General features: G+C 37.0%; 1 protein-coding gene across 1 annotated transcript; it reads right to left on the minus strand.

Annotated features, from left to right (window-relative positions):
* Positions 1-642: 642 nt before the first annotated feature.
* LOC132114135 (beta-1,4-mannosyl-glycoprotein 4-beta-N-acetylglucosaminyltransferase-like) lies at positions 643-22,303 on the minus strand. Its single transcript, XM_059522281.1, has 3 exons — positions 22,172-22,303; positions 2,629-2,851; positions 643-1,977 (listed from the first exon to the last, which is right to left on the minus strand). The coding sequence occupies exons 1-3, from the start codon at positions 22,195-22,197 to the stop codon at positions 727-729; spliced, it is 1,500 nt and encodes a 499-aa protein (XP_059378264.1). The 5' UTR covers positions 22,198-22,303; the 3' UTR covers positions 643-726.
* Between the last annotated feature and the right edge of the window lie 1,185 nt (positions 22,304-23,488).

The raw sequence follows: 23,488 nt of genomic DNA on the forward strand, positions 1-23,488 counted from the left end.
CATAACTGTGGAACTGAATCACGAACCACGAAAGGCTGTGAAACTCGTTCAGTTTCACTTCTCGCTTATGCTTATTAAGCTGCCCATTTAATTCCCCATTTTATTCTCGCTGTAGTATTGTTGTTGTCACCATGTTTTGGAGACTGTGAGAGCGAGTGAAAAAACGAGGACGATATACGCTTCGCCATGCCTGGAGCTGATCGGTGCTGGTCGCTGAGGAAATGCATCAATTTTGCTCTGTGGAACGATAGATCAGCTTTCACCGTGGACGAAGCGGAGTCCAGCCCGGGGTCTTCACACCGCAAGGCCGCGGTGTGTGATGCTGTTTCATTGAGAAAGCGAAACTACTTTGTTTGGCCTTTCAAAAGAGGACATGACTAGAAATGTTTATATCACGTTGATAATGGGTTTTATGTTTATGTCTCGACACTCTGGCCGGAAAGGGCATCACAGTATGGTGAGGGTAGTAACATTTCTGTCACACGCTTGATGTGTTCGGCCAATTACAAAGTACTGGATAGCTGGCCAATCAGAGCCCACCTCGCTTTTCAGACCGATGAGCTTTGTGAAAATCGATGTGTTTCAGTAGGCGGGGCATAGAGGAGACACAATAATGTAGAGTATGTGGAATTGATGTAAACACATTTCACATTACACCAAATACTCCCAAAATCATGTTCTTTTTAGCAGCATCATATGACCCCTTTAAAACTTGACCCATTTCTCTTAACGTTTATCTGTTGCATATGGGTTCTCGAGCAAGTAGCGATATTTTTCATAGTTGTCCAGCAGGTATTTGGGAGCATACATATGCTCTTTGGGGTCTGAGGGTGGGTAGTCTGGAGCAGACCCATCAAACCAACCCCCTGTCCGTATTAACTCTTTAATATAACTCATCTTCCGTTTCTCGCTGTAATCGCCCCAACGTGGGAAGTCTCCATTTTGGGCCGATATGAGTTTATAATAAATCCCTTCTGGTTTAAAACACCAAGAACAATGCCACCCAGCATAGTGAACTGGACTTCCGATGGCCCACGGCACCAGAATGCGTCTCGTGGAGTTCTCGTATTCCCGGAATCCCGACATGGAATAATATGACCGGCGCCGGAGATAAATGCCATCACCCTTGTAAACCTTAAAGAGCATAGCTGCCGTGCAAGCAGATAAAACGTTCAGCGTTCCGAACTGCCTCCAGTAGAATCCGTATAGGGATTTGCGCATGTGTATCCCGACTGGTTCCGTCCAGCCGTTGTAGAGCTTGAGGAAAAGAATTCCATCTCGAGCAGGAATTTCATCCGCGTCATCGATGACGAAAACATCATCTGCTTTGAGGCCCTCAAGCCTCGACATTCCGTTTTTAGTTAAATACGTTCGGAGGTAATCATCCGCGATCCAGCCGTCTGTGCGACCGCCATCAGGAAAATGGTCCAGGAAGATGTACAGGATTTTGTGCTTTATGTAGTCAAACGTCCCGTTTAGGATCATCTGGTGGAATAAAAGAGTTCTTGAGTCACCGTATGCAGTGAAATTGGATTCGCAGACCAAAAACACATCCACGACATCTCCAAGTTCGTGGAATCGAGCGTGTAGTAGGTCAAACTCATGGTTGATGTTGATGGCATTGATGACCCGACGTGGAACCTTTCTGGGTGTTACTTTTGACTTGGACGGGAGATTGGAATGATACACGATGGTAGGGATGCCACAGTGCGGCCCGTGCCAGCCCTGCCGGCAGGGACACTGAACCACCTTCTTGTCTGCGTTGATTGCTTCATCTTTAGACTTGATTTCTCTGTGATGTTGCAGTAACCTGTGGTGAGATGCAGAGGCGGCCATATCAATCCCCTCTCTAAAGCACACTGCTCCGGTTTTGGTGTGAATGAGGAAGGCTGTGGTATCATCCCGGAGTACAAAAGTACGCTCGTGAAGTTTCCTATCTGGAGGATCTTTCAGGATCAAATTTGAGTCGACATTGACCTGTTTGGAGGAAAAGAGGATCATTATTAATACAGTTTCATACATCTATGGTATGAAAAAGTGACAATATTGTATTAGAGATGACACTTTGTATTATTAGTTATTCTGCCATTTACTAGGACACCTAAATCTAAAATATGACGATTCTCTTGAAACAAACAAATGAATAAATATAAACACAAATATTAAGTGTGGTATAAGTAAAACATTTTGTAACTTATATGTATAGACCTGAAGTAAAAATGTTCAATCTATTTGTATTTATCACTTTTAACACTGTGTGACAAGTAAGCTTTATTCTGTTCAAAAGTGTTAAAAAAATTATTAAGCTTCTTTTTTTTTTATCATACCGGTTGGGTGGATCACATGGTCTTTTACAGGTTTCATCCCAAGATATATACAGTTTTTTTATGTTCTTGGGCATAAGCTAAAATCTGTTAACAATACTATGTGACCCAACCGGTATAGTCAAATGTTAAGTCCTAAGACAAAATTGCTTTGTTTTTGTGTAATAGACGTTACATTTAAAACTCAACACAAACCCCAAGTTATGCTTTAAAACTTTTCCCAAAACCCAATGAGTTTTCAGGTCAGGTCAGACCGAAGCCGTCAGACCTCGAAACGTTCCCTTTTGACCCTCATTGGCTCTACCTTCAGTGGGCTGTGTTTGTGAAAGTCTTGCTGGGGTTGGAAGTCAGCAGCCGGAAAATTCCAGAAGATATCACTGAAGATCTTCAGAGACTTCAGATGGGTGGAAGGAGCAGAGAGCTCCTGCAGCAGTGAAATGTGCAGGGCTTTGTAGTAATGAAGGAAGGAAATGACACAAATCCCCAGTAAGCACAACAGGAAGACTTTATGCCGTCTTAGTCTCATCCTGTAACACAGAGAAAACTCTGTTAATGTAAAACATAAGCATGTCACCCTAAATCATCTGGCTGTCTGAGTGTCCTCTCAGTTCAAAATAACAGCTAGCGGCAAGCTAACGCAAAGACACTCAGCGGTCTCTTTTTGCAGTGGATCACGGGAGATGTTTAGAGACGAACTTACACAATTGAATCCATAACCATATTCTTCTCTCTTACTGGGGTGTTTTTGTCTCAGTCCATGAAAAGATTAGCAGTATTGTGCAACATTAGCAAGCATGGGAAAAACTAGCAAACTGACTCAAGCTCTGTGTGAACAGCTTAGATTGTGTGCACAAGTTGATCACAATACACTATGAAGTTAAAGATGCAAATCCAAAGATATTTTATCTGATTAGCTTGCAGTTTGATTTGCATTACACAGACTGGAATGGTGAATTTTGATGGATATATTCATCAAGCATGAACACAAAACAGCATACTATTCAAAACTGTGGTAATCTTTGTGTTAGTTACAGTAACTGTGGGAGTTGTCAAGAGCCATAAGATAACTGATAACCTTCTACTGACTGTAAACACTTTTTTTTACTGGTCACTGGAACTTATTTGCTGGAACAGCATCCCAGGAGCAATTTATTTTAGCTGCATTTAAATAAATTTAGTTTTAGTTTTTAGTTATCTAACTTTCAACATGTTTTAATTTTTTAAATGTAGCTAAAATAAACTGTTTGCAACCACTTACCTTAAAAAAATGGTATAATATAAATTAGTATGTTTTTTTTTTCAGTGCATATATCTATTATATATATCTAACTATTATTGCACAATGTAAATACAACATTATTAAAAATATATACATTTTATAATAACAATTAAAAACATGTATGGACTTTATCATTTTTTATAATTATAATTATCTTTATAATATTTTACAGTCATATTTGACTTTTTGTTTTTATATTGATTAATATATGAAAAATCCATTGTGTTTTAATGAAAGAGGCAGCAAAAATTTAATATTAAACTTATTTTTTTCTTAGTGGGGTCAGCAAAAAAGTAAAGAGCGAGTAAAAAAGAAAAAACAGAGCAGGCCAGCAAAACAAGCACTTATTGTTGAGTCCTCTTTATATATTTTCCACTTTATGGCCTTACTAACAACCTGGAGCAAAGATCTGAGCTGAAAACATGCGCTAAGCAATGGGTCAATCTAAAGCGTTCTCAGTGCAACATTTGCAAGCTTTCTTATATCTATGACAGACACCATTAACATATCAACATAATTTTTACTTAAAGAGATGAAAATACTATCCTCAATTACTCACCTTCAATATGTTCCAAACCTGTTTGAGTTTCTTTCTTCTGTTGAACACAAAATAAGATATTCTGAAGATTGTTGAAAAGTAAACAGCTGCTGAGTCATTGACTTCAGTAATGAAGAAATAACACATACTTCAGAAAGAACATCTTCTTTTGTGAGCAGAAGAAAGACACTGATACGTTTGGAATAACATGAGGGTGAGTAAATGACGGCAGAATTTCTTTAGAAACTCTCTTTAATGTGTTCATACACTCTGTAATGTTGCAGAAAATCATGAGCAAATGTTTCCACCCCAAACAAAAACTTTAAAACAAATGGACCTGGGTGGAGACAAAAAGAATGAAGGAAGCAGTTCTACTGCTGTAACATTACATAAAAAAAGGACATGAAAGGAAATGAAAAAAGGAGGAAAAAACACAGTCACTGAAAAGAGTTGGTCATGAACCAGGGTTTTTTTGCCAGTAACTAAAACCATTAAAAATATATAAATATATATTTATTACTTAAAATAAACATCAACTGAAATAAAATATAAAAAACTTTTTTTTTTCAACTAGTTGTCACTAGTTGTATTTGGTTAATAAATAATAATAATAATAATATTATTATATTATATATGTTTTCTCGCCTCCCTGTGTTAATATTGAACCAGACAAACATAATCTACTGCTGAATTACAAATTAAATCCTTACAGTGGGGAAACTATTTATTTGATCCCCTGCTAATTTTGTAAGTTTGCCCACTTACAAAGAAAATGAAGGGTCTGTGATTTATATGGTAGGTTTATTTTAACACAAAGAGACAGAATATCAACCAAAAAATTCAGAAAAAAAAACACATTATATAAAGATTTGCTGATTTGCAATTCTGGCTTCCACAGATTGGTTATGTATCCATCCCTACAGTCAAGCATGGAGGTGGAAACACTATGCTTTTTCTGTTAAGGGTACAGGTCGACTTCACCAAACTGAGGGGCAAATGGACGGGGCCATGTACTGTAAAATCTTAGACGAGAACCTCCTTCCCTCAGCCTGAACACTGAAGATGGGTTATGGATGGGTCTTCCAGCATGACAATGCGAATCCGAAACACACCAAGGCAACAAAGGAGGGGCTCAAGAAGAGGCACATTATGGTCCTTGGACCTCATTAATGAAATGTTGCGTATAAACGGTCCGAAGATCATTTCTCAAAAGTGTGATTCAGAGAAAACGAACGTGCCCACAAAAACACATGCTTACGCCTCTCTTCCAGATTTGACATTTATAAATCGCAAATGATCTTAAAATTGTGCGCAACTGACTGGTGTCAGGTCTCCGCCTTGTAAAAGCCCCCTAATTAATATAATTACCATATAAAAGAGCACACGCCAATATCCAAAATTTCTATGCTTGAGAATGAAGAGCACAAAAAAAAAAAAAAACCTTTCCTGAATCTGAAATTGCGGTCCTGCTGGTGAAGGTAGAGGTTCGTGCAGGGACGTGTAAATTATTCTGTGGACAAACAATGTTGGTGTGGTTATATTTTTTTCTAATGACTATTATCAAAATTACTACTTCTAGAAACAAAATAAATAATAATAATAATAATAGTAATTATAAAACAATTAGGTTTCCCAAAAAAGTACTACGAATTCAAGTCAAATTTTTACTCATCTTATAAAAAGTGAGCCATCCTACTCTTAAAATCACAGGCTACTAAAAAGGTCAGTTTAATCTCACAAAAACTCCCGTAAATTAAACTCTTACACTGTATTTTCGTTGTTTATGATGAATTTGGTGCTTGCACGTAAACCACTTTTATTATTATTGCAGCTTATTATAGCTGCAGTACTCCAACTTTGCCACAAGGAAAAGTGCATATGTCTGCTCAGACCCTGAGGTGACAATAATTTTACACGTGAAAGACCGTTTTTATAAATATGTATGTAACCGTGGATTTTAGCCAATGCACACTCTAAGATCAAATGTGAGCGCATGCACATTTTATAAATGAGGCCCCTGGAGTGGCCTACCCAGTCTCCAGACCTCAATCCTATAGAAAATCTGTGGAGGGAGAAACTTAGATTTAAAGAGGATCTGTAAAGAGGAGTGGATCAAAATCCCTCTTGAGATGTGTGCAAACCTGGTGACCAACTACAAGAACGTCTTACCTCTGTGCTTGCCAACAAGGGTTTCTGCACCAAATAAATCATGTTTTGCTTGGAGTTAAAATACTTGTTTCACTCACAGAAATGCAAATCAATTTCTAACCTTTATATAATGTGTTTTTTTCTATACGTTACAAATAAACCTTCCATAAAAATTACAGATCCTTCATTTCTTTATAAGTGGACAAACTTTAAAAAATCAGCAGGGGGTCAAATAAATTTTCCCCACTGTAAATATCATGTTTAAGCATGGTTTTATATGGTACAAAAGTCAGTGTTTGACCACGTGATAAATCATATGTGTCGTCAATTATTTACGAAAAGAATGGAGCGTAGTGATAGTTCTGGGAGGCCATGTTAGTCAGGCTGGCATCAGCTGACATTCAGCTGATACACTTCTACTTATAGGAACATGATGCCAATCATAATTCCCTTTATAAGGTCCATTCAGTCATTATTCAGCAGCTATGGCTCGCTCAGGAACTAATCACCCACCTCCATCCCCAGCTCCTCCTCTTATCTAGTCAGGACTTGGCAGTGAATATGTTATTGAGTCAGACCACTGAATCATGTTGTTAAAATAATCACATAGAACATTAATAATATCTGCTACATTTATCATTGATGTTTGTTCTGTTCTGTTCTCCTGGGCGGTATTCTGCTCTCCCTGCTCCTATACATGCTAAGCTGCATGGATGGGAAGGGAGCGTTTGCCCAGAACAGAACCATTCCCCAAACCTAAAATGTATGCTAATCGTAAGTTAAATTGACGATAGTGGTCCTGACTAGGGCTGGGATAAACGATTATTTTTTAAACGATTAATCTAGCGATTATTTTTTTCGATGCATCGATTAATCTAACGATTAATTTTTCCCAGACCGATTTGATTTCGATTATCTCCCCATTAATTGAATACTAACAATTTATACATGTTGATTTACATATCTGAATGAAAAAAGCATCAATTCCTTAACATTGCAATATATGTTTATTGCTCTTAAAATTACAAAATAAAAGACTGACTAAGAATGCATTACTTTGCACTTGTATAGAGATAGCATTCAATAAAACCTTGAAGCCTTGAAAACACATAGCTTACTGAAACAAGCTTACTGAACACATAGGGTCTAGCATTCAATAAAAAAGGTCACCAAAAATACTTGTTTAGAGCAATTGAAAGAATACAGTATGTAAATGTAAACTTGAGGGCTTTAAGCTAATACAGAGAGTGCTTTTACAAAAAAAAAAAAAATTAACAGTGGGAGCCAGCAGCCTGTCATGGAGAAAAAAAAATCTCCGAATGCTCCACGTGAAACTTTGGTGTTTCGCCCTTTTTCTATCGTGTTTAATGATTTTGGTTAATATGCACAAGGGAGGGAGAGAGCAAGAAGCGCTCGTTTAGTTTGAAGACTGTGAGTGCATGAGCGCGCGTGAAACTTTGGTGTTTCGCCCTTTTTCTATCGTGTTTAATGATTTTGGTTAATATGCACAAGGGAGGGAGAGAGCAAGAAGCGCTCGTTTAGTTTGAAGACTGTGAGTGCATGAGCGCGCGTGAAACTTTGGTGTTTCGCCCTTTTTCTATCGTGTTTAATGATTTTGATTAATATGCACAAAGGAGGGAGAGAGCAAGAAGCGCTCGTGTTGTTTGAAGACTGTGAGTGCGCGCGCAGCCGGGGCTCTCTCTCGTACACGCCCTGTCACTGTCACTCACCGATCAAATCAGGCTTTGACAGCCGCCAAAAAAAAGATCAATGCAGAAAAACCCCTGGATTGGTTATATAACGTTGGACAGAATGTTGATCCGGCCATCGCGTATATTCAGCGCACATAAGGTAAACGTTTTGCAAACGTTTTTTAGAGAAATAAAAACAAGTCGACGAATCGATGCGCATATTTTGCGTCGACGTATTTTTTGCGTCGACGTCATCGATGACCTCGACACGTTGTCCCAGCCCTAGTCCTGACAGAATTGCAGATTATGGCTGCCTTTCAAATTTGACACACACACACACACACACACACACACATAATATATATAAAAAAGTGGCAACCATAAATTCTAACAATTCTATATTTAATACTACTAACAATAATTATCCTTTAATTTTATATTTATAATTATATGTTTTGCCTGTATTAATTTAACCATGTCATGTCTACTTGTCTAGAGGACAATTTTTAACAAAAACAGTTTACCTGACTATTAAAGGGGTCATATGATGCAGTGTCAAATTTTCCTTTCTCTTTGGAGTTTTACAAGCTGAATAGATAAGATCTGTAAAATTGCAAAGACTGAAGTCTCAAATACAAAGAGATATTCTTTATAAAAGTTAAGACTCATCCATGCCTTCTTAAAACGGCTCGTTCTAACACGGCCCCACGTCTACATCACTGTGTGGCAAGATTTGCATAATGCCACCCAAATGTTCACGCAAAGAATGAAGTAACTTTTATTTTAAAAGTAACTTTTATTGTCGCTGTAGTTTTGTTGCTGTCACCATGTTGTGGAGACGGGTCTGGGTCTGTGCTCAAAGGCTGTTCTATAAAGGGAGGCCGTTCCAACTTTGCAAGGAGAGTCTTCTGACTCACAACCTGTAAGGGTTCCTCAATAGGCAGAGAGAAAAATGTTTGGCCTGCGCTAATTTCAAATAAAGTGTCATGAAATTTCAAACACAGTATCAGAAAGCGACAGTAACTTACATCATGTCTACACCGGACACGAGCGATGCGGTGCGACGAAACAAAATACAACAGAACTTATAATCAGTGATGCTGTCTGCACTGGAAAGATCCCCTGCTGAATCCTTATATTTATGACAGATCATATAATTGAATCTGCAATTAGGGAAAGTGAAGAGAAGAGATCCAGTCTGGAGATGAGTAGGAACATTTGATTTGCATGGCAGACATAGAGATCATGTTTGTTCATACGTTTTTAATATTCAACAGGGAAAGTTCTTCTATATCTTAATGCAAAAATGTTCATAATTGTTTGAATAAAAAAGACTACTGATCACAAATGCAGACATGGTTTTATGTTTACACGGCACGATGCAATGCAATGTCTAAAAACACAGTATAGGTCATTATAATCAGTAATTATGTCCCCACTGGATGTAACAAATGCCTCGTTTGTAATGGTTTTTTTGGTTTTAAATCACAACTCACTGGATAACTGGCCAATCAGAGCACACCTCACTTAACAGAATAATGAGCTTTGTAAAAACGAAACGTTTTAGGCGGGGATTAGTGGAGCAAAAATAATGTTTATTATGTGGAAAATAACATGTTTTTTTAACCTTAAACAGCATAAACACGTCATTACACCAAATACACCAAATAATGTTCTTTTTATCAACGTCATATTACCACTTTAAAACCAGTCTGTTTGTTTCCAGTCTCTTGAAACCACAAAACAGGGATTTTACAATTTATATTCATGGCCTGAGAACATGCTGCTAGTGCGATAAGAACCATCCCTCTTAAACAACATGTTTCATCACAAAGTTACATTCACGGGATGTGAGTGTGGGCGTATAGTTTGTGCTTGTCTGAGCTTGTGATCATGTCATGTATCCTGTCTCTGTTTAACCTCTGACTGGAGGTTTTTTTTGGTCATAACTCATAAAATACAGGTGGGACAACACAATGCTACTGGTAAAGGTGTGACTCAGGACAAATAACTGAGCTTAAAACACATCCCAAAGCTATTGTTACAAAGCTCTTTTTGGCAGATAAAGTAATGGAGAAGACTGATGGAGAAGGTAATGGAGAAGGAGTTGGAGTGGCCACATCCATAGGGTAAATAAACAAAATATTACATAAATTACAATAGATTTTTGAAATAAAATTTGAAATACATAAAAATGTTTGTGTGTGTGTGTATACACACACACACACATATATATATATATATATATATATATATATATATACACAGTACAGACCAAAAGTTTGGACACACCTTCTCATTCAAAGAGTTTTCTTTATTTTCATGACTATGAAAATTGTAGATTCACACTGAAGGCATCAAAACTATGAATTAACACATGTGGAATTATATACATAACAAAAAAGTGTGAAACAACTGAAAATATGTCATATTGTAGGTTCTTCAAAGTAGCCACCTTTTGCTTTGATTACTGCTTTGCACACTCTTGGCATTCTCTTGATGAGCTTCAAGAGGTAGTCACCTGAAATGGTCTTCCAACAGTCTTGAAGGATTTCCCCGAGAGATGCTTAGCACTTGTTGGCCCTTTTGCCTTCTGTCTGCGGTCCAGCTCACCCCTAAACCATCTCGATTGGGTTCAGGTCCGGTGACTGTGGAGGCCAGGTCATCTGTTGCAGCACCCCATCACTCTCCTTCTTGCTCAAAGCCCTTGATGCCTTCAGTGTGACTCTACAATTTCATAGTCATGAAAATAAAGAAAACTATTTGAATGAGAAGGAATGTACAAACTTTTGGTCTGTACTGTATATGTACCATTTGATAACATATAGCCTAGTTTGATATAGGCTATGAACTGGGTGTTCGTCAACGATTGCATGCGGTCGGAGATTCCTGTGTTTACAGCTCTGTAAAATAACCTACTGGAAGCTCTGTAGATTTGCTGTATAGGCCTATAGCTAAAAATATTACAATTACAATCATACAAATAACCTTTTAAATTACTTCCATTTCAAAAAAAAAAAAAAAAAAAAGATTGTAGGCCTAGTAATTGATGCCATACACACAACCCAGATTTTTGTTTTAACTATCCATCGTACACCCCCCCCCCCCCCAAAAAAAAACAACAAAAACAAAAACATTTGCAATCCCAATTGACTCTATTGCTATGGAAAGCCAAGCATATAGCATACTTATGTAAGTTTGTTAACCCACAGTATCAAATTTTTACCGATTAATCGCATATTTTCATTTGCTGCATGCTTTTAAAAACACACTAATAATACTTTTTTTTATTAGAAGAAGATAAGCCTTGAAAAAGATAAGTCTTGTATAGGTCGCATTTTCAGAAATAATAAGGACAGGCCAAATTATGTTATAATGTCAACATTATGAACACTATATGATATTTTAGTTCCCCTCACTTTACAACAAATTCTTTACATTTAACCGTATCAGAACAGAACAATAATTAAAAATATATAACTCTAATGGATAAAAATAATTGCGGTATATAATAAGGGCTTAGCAAAAAACAAGCCAAAACGAAATAATTTCAGGCACAAATCCAAATGTGTCCATATTCGCAATGTAGGCTATTTGAAGCTAAACTATTACTGTATTTATTAGGTAAAATAGGATTTGTAGTTCACACGCGTTTCAGTATCGACGGAAAAATATCATAATGAGCAAAAATAAGCCAGTAGACTGTTGCTCATGCCGAATGTCATGATGAACGGCTGCGCTGTTTCCAATGAATGCAGTAGCATAGTGTATGCGTTAGGTTCCGGAGTGATCAAACAGCTGAAACATAAAATAGATTACTCTGTCATTTTTGGTCATACGGTAAAGGCATAGTTTCAAACTGAAAAGAGCAAAGTATTAGCAGTTTGAAAATTCAAGAATAACAATAAAGTTAATAAGAATTATTTCTAAATGCAGTACCGTTCTTATTTCGCTCTGCGTAACCTGAATGAAAAACTTTTTTTTTGTTAAAAATGAACCGAAATGAAAACATTTAGCTTTTAATCTGTGTATTTAACAGCCTGGGAGACCTTCCCAGGGCAGTACCCTGCCTAACAGACTAAAATCAGGGCGCCCACTACGGATACGGGACCAGAGGTGAGGGGGCACAGGGACCGTGGCGCTAAAGCTGCCCCTCTTATCTTTAGTGCTTGTTTACAGAACAGAATTAACTATGATGTTGACCATCACCTAAGATTCCACTTCCTGTCTCACAATGTTTAAATAAGCATGTGGTATGTGTGTGTTTCTTCTGAGGGCACCAATGCCAGGCACACAATGGCTGTTTTTTTTCTGCACGACTCCCCCTCTTCTAATTCTCAAATTTCAACTTTTTTTCTCAGCCTGTACAAAAGCTCTCTTCTTTTGGTTTGGGAACCACACACACACACGCAAACACACACACAAACACACACACACACAGATGCAACACACCAGCAACCTCCTTTGCTATTCTGTAGTGCTCAGAGAAAGAGGATTACAGTTTCTCTTTCAGACACACACACACACACACATACATCAACACAGCATTTCTAAACCTAAAGGTTTATTTAGGAGCTTGGAATGTCTGTAATACAAATAGAAACAAAATTATAACCAAGAATAAAAAAAAAAGTCTACAGGTCGGCTAGATTAACAAATAATCAGACGTCACCCAAACAAAATATTCCCTCACAGTTTAGTAGTGATGACTTTATGAATTTCTTCACTGACAAAATAGATAGCATCATAAATACAAAAATAAGTGTAGAATTGACAGTGTCCTGTAATTAAGCTTCATTCATTGCACCCAAAGAAAAACTGCAGTGCTTTACAACTATAGGACAGGGAGCTAAATAAACTTTTCACTAAACCAACAACATATTTATTAGATCCTGTACCTACTACATTACTGAAAGAATTGTTACCTGTAGCAGAAGAACCGCTTCTCAATATTATTAACTCATTTTCTCTAGGTCACATCCCAAAACTATTCAAGCTGGCGGTTATTAAGCCTCTTATTAAGAAAACACAACTAGATCCTAGTAAACTGGCAAATTACAGACCCATTGCAAATATTCTGTTTATGTCTAAAATTCTGTTTATGCCAGGCCTTAAGATGGTTTAGATCCTACCTTTCCGATCGCGATCGCTTTGTCTATTTAAACGGGAAATCATCTCAATTAAATCCAGGAAAGTATGGAGTGCCACAAGGATCTGTCCTAGGTCCTCTGCTATTTTCAATATACATGTTGCCCCTTGGTAATATTATTAGAAAATTCGGGATTAGTTTCCATTGTTGTGTAGATGTTACTCAACTTTATATCTCAACAAGACCAGATGAAACTTCTAAATTATCTAAAACCAGAGTGTGTTAAAAATATAGAATATTAGATGACCAATAATTTTCTCCTATTAAATTTGGATAAGACAGGGATATTACTTATTGGACAGGAAAACAGTACACATAATCTCGTAGATTACAATTTGCATCTAGATGGATGTACTGTTACTTCTTCTACAGTCAAAAATCTGGGTGTTATTTTAGACAGCAACTTGTCTTTTGAAAACCACATTTCCCATGTTACAAAAACCGCATTCTTCCATCATAGAAATATTGCCAAGCTACGAAACATGTTATCTGTTTCTAATGCAGAAAAGCTAGTTCATGCATTCATGACCTCTAGACTGGACTATTGTAATGCACTTCTAGTTGGTTGTCCTGCATCTTCAATAAACAAGTTACAGGTAGTCCAAAATGCAGTGGAGTTCTTACCAGGTCAGGAAAATATGATAATATTTTCCCAATTTTACAGTCTCTGCACTGGCTACCTAATAACTTCTGTATCAGTTACAAATTATTAGCTCTTACTTTTAAGGCCTTTAATGGTTTTATCTACCACAATACAATCCATCACGCTCCCTAAGGTCACACAACTCCGGACTTTTGGTAGTACCTAGTATAGCAAAGTCCACTAAAGGAGGTAGAGCTTTCCGCATTAGGCTTCCAAATTCTGGAATAGCCTTCCTGATAATGTTCGGAACAACTCGTTGAAACAACTCAACACAACTAATGCTTTAAGTGGTTTCCCCAAATTCAACAGAAAAATTCAACTTTTAATGACTTCTGCACTCTTAAAATTATTGAACCCCTTCATGGTAAGCATCTTTTGTCTTAGCAGGGCACCCTTTTGGTGTTATGCAGAAAACCAGATGCATGGCCAGACACCAGCTTCTGGCAGTGTTGCTGAGGAATCTTAGCCAATTCTTCATGAGCCATTGCCTCTAGATCAGTAATATTTTTGGTTTGGTGTGCTTCAGGGGCGGACTGGCAACAAAAAGTGGCCCTGGACTTTCTGGTCCAAAGCAACCCACCACATCATAATGCATCTGCCCGTTTTGATGTCATTTATTAATTTAATATTTAAGTTAACAGTTTGGGGATTTTAACCAATAAGGCAACTGATCCTCCATTGAAAAAAAAAAAAAAAAAAAAAAACAAACAACAAAATGCGTGCAGCAGCTGTTCATTTAGCAAATCCTAGTGAGCGATACATGCTCATCACGACACAAACATTCTCCTAGAACTCACACTTTGCATTCAGTTAACAGATCCACACGAATCATGCATGAAATAGAAGTTTATAAACTCAAACTATAGCTTTATGTGCTTTACAGATGAACTTGAAGTCTTTATTCATTCGAGACGTTCAATAATACATCATCTTTGGCTAGGTAACAGTTCATGATATGATTCGTGAACAGATGATTCTTTTGAGTCAATCTTTTAAAATACTCATTTATTTTGTTGAACGAAACCATGGAAACCAATGTTTCACAAACTGGATAGATCTGAGGTGCAGGGAACGTAAAATCTCTAGCCCGACGTCCCGGGGCTATTGTGTTTTCCATTCGGGCTCTAAAATATATCACCGCCCTGACCGACAGCTATCTTGAATAATGATGTAAAATTCCTTACTTGATTCACGTTTTTCACTTGCTTGTTGGGGTGAAACGGATCGTAGTTTATCGTTTGCACTTGTTTATAAATCTTGCAGATTCAAGCGTTTAAACAATTTGTGCACGTTCGGAGCTTGCGCACACTCGTTCAAAGCACGCACTGAGAGCAGCATTTCAGAAAATGCGCGTACACACAATTCATCTTTCATGTATCCTAGCTTCTGAACGAACACATACACACACAATTATCTATTATAGTAATAAGTATTATACACACACAGAGAAATTCGCTGTACCGGATAAATCTGTCTCTCTCTCTCTGTAAATTAGACGATGTGAAAGGGGGCGTGTTTCAAGATACGCAATGGAGTACACCAAACTAAACAGGGAGGTAAGGCAAAATACTCACATGGAAGCAAAACACACCCCTGGTTGGCCGCGGTCGCGCGATCGACTCACTCATCCATTTGCGTAGAAAAGGGGCCGAAAAGTTCCACAGAACAGAATCCCAAAACCCTTGTGGCTTATTTACATGATTTTAGGCATATTTGAGCCAACTTATCTTGTGCTTTGGGGTCAGTAGTGGTGTATGTTTTGGATTTCTGACAATCCTGTGTTTAGTATGAGCCTTATTGTCCAAATCAAACTGTCGCCTCAAAGTCTTACAGCAGGTATTTGGCAGTCATTCAATGTTTTTTGACAGTCATTCAGGCATTGACAGCTTCCTTTTTCTGCCCTGTCCTTGTAGCGTAACCACTGTTCCTTAACTTTGAACTTGCAAACAATGCTTCCAACTGTGTCTCTAGGAACATTCAGTACTTTTGCTATCTTTTTTTATACAAACCCCAGGCCAGTTCAGGTATTTCATGTGTTCTTCATCAGGCAAACGAAAGACTAAAGATAAATGATATTATAGAATATAAATAAAGTTAGATAATTCTAATAAAATGGCTGTAAAACAAACAATGCTGGCTGTAAATGCATTATATACTTTGAATACACTATAAAGGTTAACTACACAATAAAATGAAATTATAAGACAAATAGATGGATGGATATTAAAGGGTTAGTTCACCCAAAAATGAAAATTATGACATTAATAACTCACCCTCAGTTCGTTCCAAACCCGTAAGACCTCCATTTATCTTCAGAAAAAGTTTAAGATATTTTAGATTTAGTCCGAGAGCTCTCAGTCCCTCCATTGAAGCTGTGTGTACGGTCTACTGTCCATGTCCAGAAAGGTAATAAAAACATCATCAAAGTAGTCCATTTGACATCAGAAGGTCAGTTAGAATATTTTTTAAGCATCGAAAATACATTTTGGTCCACAAATAGCAAAAAATATGACATTATTCAGCATTGTCTTCTCTTCCATGTCTGTTGTGAGCGCGTTCACAGCACTGCAGTTTAGTGATATCCGGTTTGCGAACGAATCATTCGATTTAACCAGATCTTTTTGAACCAGTTCACCAAATCGAACTGAATTGTTTTAAATGGTTCGCGTCTCTAATACGCATTAATCCACAAATGACTTAAGCTGTTAACTTTTTTAATGTGGCTGACACTCCCTCTGAGTTCAAACAAACCAATATCCCGGAGTAATGCATGTACTCAAACAGTACACTGACTGAACTGATGTGAAGAGAGAACTGAAGATGAACACAGAGCCGAGCCAGATAATGAACAAAAGACTGACTCGTTCACGAGTCAAGAACCGGTTGCATCGGTTTTCGGATCACCAGTAGTTCTTTCGGACAGTTCGACTCAATAAACCGGTTGAAGAAAACTGTTCACTGGTTCTTTTGTGCTCGACGTAATGATGTCATTGGCGCTGATTGCCCTTGATTCAAGCCTTCGGGATATTGGTTTGTTTGAACTCGGAGAGAGTGTCAGCCACATTAAAAACGTTAACAGCTTAAGTAATTTGTGGATTAATGTGTATTGGAGATGCGAACCTTTTAAAACGATTCAGTTCGATTTGGTGAACTGGTTCAAAAAGATCCGGTTAAATCGAATGATTCGTTCGCAAACCGGATATCACAAAACTGCAGTGCTGTGAACGTGCTCACAACAGACACGGAAGAGAAGACAATGCTGAATAAAGTCGTAGTTTTTGTCATTTTTGGACCAAAATGTATTTTCGATGCTTCAAAAAATTCTAACCGATCCTCTGATGTCACATGGACTACTTTGATGATGTTTTTCTTACCTTTCTGGACATGGACAGTATACCGTACACACGTTTCAATGGAGGGACTGAGAGCTCTCGGACTAAATCTATAATATCTTAAACTGTGTTCTGAAGATGAACGGAGGTCTCACGGGTTTGGAACGACTAGTGTTGCACGGTGCACCGATACTTCAAAAATATCGCGATTCTCAGAAATTAAAAACGTCACGATTCCTAAATGTATTAGCATCAATACTTCAAAGAATGACCACGTTCCAGATTTGTAAGAGACATATTTCATGTTGGGGTGTGCAACGCACGCTTCCAGTGCCTCCCTATGGACGTCTGTGTTTTTTCTCCTCACGCACGCAGCAAAGAAGCTGCAGCTGTCATGTGAAAAACACTACAGCGTTTGTATTAAAAAATATTAAAACAAGTGTATATGCACAGTACATATAACTGCACTTTGATTGCTGATCGAGATTTACATGCTCACTGACCCGGTATACTCTCAGTCATTTCAATCATGAAGAGATGAGTCAGTTCATTCAACTCTTTCACGAATGAGAAGATCACTCGATCTCGTTCAGTGAAATAATTAATAAAACAGTCAAATAATTTCATAAAAGCGGGACCCGTGGGTTGGACAAAAACCCGACCGGCGCATCACTAGGATGCATGTGCGAGCACAAGTGATACCGCTGGTCCATGACTGGTAGAAAAAGATGACGCTCATTAAAGCTCACTGGCTGAGTTTTCTCTGAAAGGAAAGGTTGCACAACTGACAGAATAAGTTACAATATCTGAGATATTGCTGCTAAATTTTATTTGCTTTTTTTTTTTTACCTTGAATGCCATTGCTTAAATTGATATTATTTATATTTTGATCTTTAATCTTCTGAGTTCAGAAACATTGTTTAATATAATGGCTGTTCATATTTTTATTCAAAGTTCAGAATCAAGATAAAGTTATTACTCTAATGTTTCTTATGATAACTGAGATAATGCTGCTTATTCTTTCTTTAACTTGAATGTCATTGCTATAATTAATTTTTTTTATTTTGATATTTCATATTTTGTTCAAATGTTTAATATATCTGCTGCTTATATGTTCATTTATAAGTGTGTTATATGATTAGAATGTTGTCCCGGTTTTAAAATAAAGCACAGCAATGATATTTGAGAGTCTATTTTCCCCTTTCAGGGGAAGTCTTGAAAAAGTATCGAAATCGCAATTCTTGACTTGGTATCGGTATCGAAACAAAAATTTTGGTATCGTGACAACACTAGGAACGACATGAGGGATAGTTATTAATGACATAATTTAGATTTTTGGGTGAAATAACCCTTTAAGTAACATGGTGTGATGAAAATCATGTCCATAGCACAAACTGTGCATAAAGAGTCGAGCAGCAAAATGTTGTACTTGGAATTAATGGTAAATTATGAAAAAGCAACAATAATAGTGATGCTCACTTTATCAAACAGCACTAAATCCTCTATTGCTCTTAACAAAACACTCATACAGGTCACTTGCGATTTAATAAGTCATTCTTGGCTGATTATTGCAACTCAGATATCGTTTCCAAAGAACTACTTATTACACAATTGAAATCTAAAGACACGCCCTTCCCTGTGTGTTCGTACATGAAAGGCCAACGATGCAAATACAGGAAAGAGAAAGATGTTAAAGAACTGACAAACATGACACAAATATTTTATCAGATCACCATATCAGAATTGGAAATAGTTTAAATCCAATCCGTTTCATCTGCATACAGACATATATAGCAGAAACTAAACAGCTCATAAAAAATGGCAAAGATATCCAGAGCTATTTGCTTAAAGCAGGTGTTTCCTGACCACAAGAGCTTTTGCACTCATTTCTAAAAAATTAAATGGTTTAGAAACAACACTATTTGACTCATTTTTTTAGCATTGGAGCTCAAAGACTGTGGAAAATTTGATGTGGATTGTCTGAAAAGGTCAAGATGGTCCTGTTGTACATGTTTAACATTTGTTCTAGTGTTACTATGGCACAGGCCACCCACAATCCATTCACTGAAGCATCCTGCACTTCAAAATAGCAAACATAAATTGAAATAGCCAATCTGACAATTTCTTATGAGTTTGAAAGGTACCATTTGTATATACAATGAGCAATTATTTACTGGATTTGCTGAAGTTTGTGGCTTTAAATATTTGAAACATACTCAGAGTTTTAACTGGACACCAGCAATCAAATCTGTATATTGCATCTTTCATGGCTGTGTCACGGTATTTCTTATTTTGAAATAATCGGTTTTGGATGGACAAACATTCTGATCAAAGGTCGATCAACTTGTTTTATGGCAATGTCAACTAACTTTCAAGAGACTCTTCAAACTTGCTTGAGCACGAGAGCAGTTAATCTGAAAGATAAAGCGGACAGTTAAAGAGAAAACACTGTAAATGCAAAGGATGAACTGAAGCATTTTTGTAACTTAACGATGCACAAGGGTGTTAACATCCGAGTTTTTTTTTGCAAAACTTGTGGTCACATAATGTTGTTTCACTTTCACAAACTCTTTGTTTCTTCTCTACAACGCAAAATGGTGCAAGCTCTGTGTCAAATGCCACAGCGGTGTTCGCACAAAAGTGGCTAAATCAAATATTTGCATATAATGTATCTCAGGCCTTTCAAAGTCACAGGCTATCACCCTCTGAACACCCAAGATGTTCTCCTGAACACAGACATATTAGCTGTTTTCAGTTGCAAACAGTGTTTGGCTGAGCATATTTCTCTCCTGATTCAGACGTGACCGTTTTTTTTTTCACTGAAGAAAGTAAGATTAGGGATAGATAATTCATATTTTAGCCTGAAAAAAAAAATATCTTAAAGATGGAATTTTTTATTACAAAGATGCAGCTTTTAACTTCACAAGGTGTTAAGTAATGGACTGGAGTTACTTGTGGATTAAATTGAGGGTTTTATAAAAATGGAACAGACGGATAAGCTCGACTCAACAGATAAGCTACACTCAAGTCTCTGCCATACGTTTTAGATCGTGGCCAAAGACCTACAAGAGCTGTGCATATGATGTCTGATTTGGGGGAGGTGTGATGTGATGAGCTTAAGGGGCGTTTGCAAAGGTTTTGCTTCATGTTTGTACTTCTGCTTAGTGATCTGATAAAAAGAGTCAGCATCACTCTTCTCCTTTTAGATGTTTGGCTAAACTGTGAGACTAAATTCAGTAACTTCCTTAAACCCTGGGACAACATATATAGAACAACTGTGAAAATAAACTGGATAATGTTATAGAACTAGGTATAATGATCGACTTGTCGAATGTTGAGATTGGTTTGACAAAAACATCTCTGTAAGTTAAAAAGTGATATAAAGGGATTAAATACTTTTAATACACTACAAACACATACAGCAAAATGATCGGCTAGATGAACTATCGCTCTCTCTCTCTCTATATACACATTAGATTAGCAAAACTGGCTATTAATATTAACAAAATGTACTGCGGTTTTCAATTTCTTTAATATTGCAGAATATTAAAGCAAATATAAATACACATTTTGTGCATGTGCAATCATGATTTATTAATGCTCATGTTCATATCTGCCATCAACCATCCTTCTCTCTTTACATTGCTTTTAGCATGCACCACTGAAAAAAAAAGTATAGCTAAACCACTAAACTTGACTACTCATGATTCATATCGAGGCAGAGTAAACCGTGGTCTCTAGATGATACTGCAGGGCTGCCAGCTCTCACATATTCAGCGTGAGAATCACAAAATTGACAATTTTCTTATACCCTCAAGCCACATCCATTTTCTCACGTTAAAATCACCCCAAGTTAAAAAGACAGTAATAGGACATGGGCGATTTGGTAAATGCTCCTGTGTGCATTTGTGCATCAAAAGATTCTATTTACAATGTGTTTCGTAGCACTGACGAATGTAGAAAATCACAGACATACCTGTTGATTTCCCAAACAATTTGCATTCACTCACCTCTAAACACTTGATTTTTCCAATTTTAATTTCAATATGTGCTTTATTGGCATAACAATTGTTACAATGCATTACCAAAGCAAAGTGTTTACATTTGATCTAGAACAGATAGGCCTAGGCCTATTTAGGAAATTTACAAAATAATTAAAATAAATAATGATAATAATAAAAATAATACATGCATGTATTCACATAAATAAAAAAATTTAACTAAAAAAAAAGAGCAAATCAACACGTTAGAATTCTATGACCTATTTAGAATTCGGTCTCACTGTAAAAGGAACTTTGTGATTTGTGATGAACCGAAGTGACACCCTTTTTTTTATTCACACACTTTAGGCTAAATATAGCTGATCCTTTCAGAATTTGAATAAAAGTTTTGTTTTTCGTGCAGCTAACAGCCATATCACCTGCACAAGCAGCCTGGTTTCGGGAGAAAAATATGATTTCCTCAAAACAGATGTTCAAGCAATGCATGCTAACAGATTAAAAGAAAAATATTTGAATTTACGTATTTCATTGTATTTTTAATTCTTATTTATTTAATGCTTTCTAAAAATTATTTATAAAAGTAGTGACTAGTGAATCTTGCAGTTATTTCTCTGTACATTGCTATTCTTGTTGTAGTAAAAATGTAATAGATGTGCAGCAGTGCAACGGTTATTTGACATAATTTTATGATAAAACACAGTAGGCTACCATCATGACATTAACTAGGCATGTCTAAATTTCAGACAAAACTCTCCTGACAGGTGTTTTATCTAGGCCTATATTTTTTTCCCAAGTTGAGCTCAAAAGTTAGCAGCCCTGATGACACATGCAAGTACGCAAAAGACCATTTCAACCACCATACTACAAGAAGACAACTCACAAAGTACACCGAAGTATTAAGACATTAGTTAACACGGGCTTTTATCTTTTTTTGCGATGATGTAAACTTGAATCAAATTATTAGATGCACTAAAACTAAAAACCCACCCATTCTGAGAATTACGATCTAAACAACATCGGCGGAAACCGCGGCGAATGTCTCTCCTGCACAGGTCGAGTATATTACCTGACAGCCAGGTGTGATCTTCCCATGCTGCTCCTGCATGCGCCCGTCACCTCGTTTGGCCTTAATAAAGAAGAAAGCGTTTCTGTGTCTCGCGCCCTTGACTGGACTCGCGCAGGAAACTAACTGAACGCACGCGCCTCTGAACAGAAGCGTGACTTTTATGGGTAAATTATATTTGAAACCACACCCACTCTCTCCTTAGCTCTGCTTCTCCCTCTTTGTATCTCTATTGTTTCAGTGTGTTTTTTTTGGCTTTTCAAAACTAGCCTGTGACGTTGATGTGCCATGAGAGATGTTTCTAAGCCCTAAAACACAACGTTTTCACAGTTTGCACTAGACACACTGTACACGTGCACAATACAAAATACCAAGGTCAAACCAACATTCATACATACAACTGGCAACAAAATCCATCTGTAAGTGAACAAGTGTGTGTGTGTGTGTGTGTGTAGGGGTGCAAGCATATCAACCTTAGAGTTTCTATAAAAGTAATACTAATAGTAAGAACAACAAATAACAACAACAGCAATACTTAACATATAAATAAAATAATTAAATGAAAAACTAATTAGGCCTAGCTCAAGACTGGAAGAGAGGAGGTGGCTGGCATACGAGAAATAAGGAGAACGATACGATTTGCAGTAATTATGTAGTTAGCAGTAATAACTACTAATGTGTGTGTGATGTACATGAGTCAAGTAATGTGTGATGCATTAAAAAAAAAGAAAAATAGACTGACCAGGACAAAGGCCAGGCCCCTTATCCTGTGTATGCCTTATTAAACATTTATTAGATGTGTTTGTATCTTTGCTAATATGTGATGCATTAAAAATGTGAGGCGTGCTTATAACTTTGAATAGAGTGCAAACAATGAGCCGTAGTTCACATGTCAATTCAGATTATTTGAAGTATATACTCGGTGAGTTATTTAGAAAATGTTCATGTTTAAATATTAATAATAATAAAATCTAGTTAGGCCTTGCTAAGAGAAGAAATGTTAAAATCAATTCATTCAGAGTACACTGAATAGTTAAAATTACCAAAAACAAGAATCCTTTTGATTTCCTGTAATATACATGATAAGATCAATGTGCCCTCAGCTGATAAAAGACATTGTAAGATGCATTACAACATTAGATGTGAACTGCGAACTGTCTGTTGCAGCTAGAACGAATAGACAAGATACAAAACCAGTCATTTTTTAGATTTTATTAAGGACCATGCAACAGCCATCAAACTTTTTAGTGTAGAGCCTTCAACAAACAAAAATAGCTCATCAATGCCCTCCTCTGGACTGATGGCCTGCACGGCCAAATG

Source organism: Carassius carassius, chromosome 1 (genome assembly GCF_963082965.1).
Source record: "Carassius carassius chromosome 1, fCarCar2.1, whole genome shotgun sequence".
Lineage (NCBI taxonomy): Eukaryota > Metazoa > Chordata > Actinopteri > Cypriniformes > Cyprinidae > Carassius > Carassius carassius.

Bases quoted from the DNA above. Each gene is read 5' to 3' on its own strand.
- LOC132114135 (XM_059522281.1), bottom strand. From the start codon at position 22,197: ATGGGAAGATCACACCTGGCTGTCAG. The intron at 2,852-22,171 runs GTAATATACTCG...TCTGTGTTACAG, and splicing joins AGATCACACCTGGCTGTCAG to GATGAGACTAAGACGGCATA. The intron at 1,978-2,628 runs GTAGAGCCAATG...TCCTCCAAACAG, and splicing joins ACAAACACAGCCCACTGAAG to GTCAATGTCGACTCAAATTT.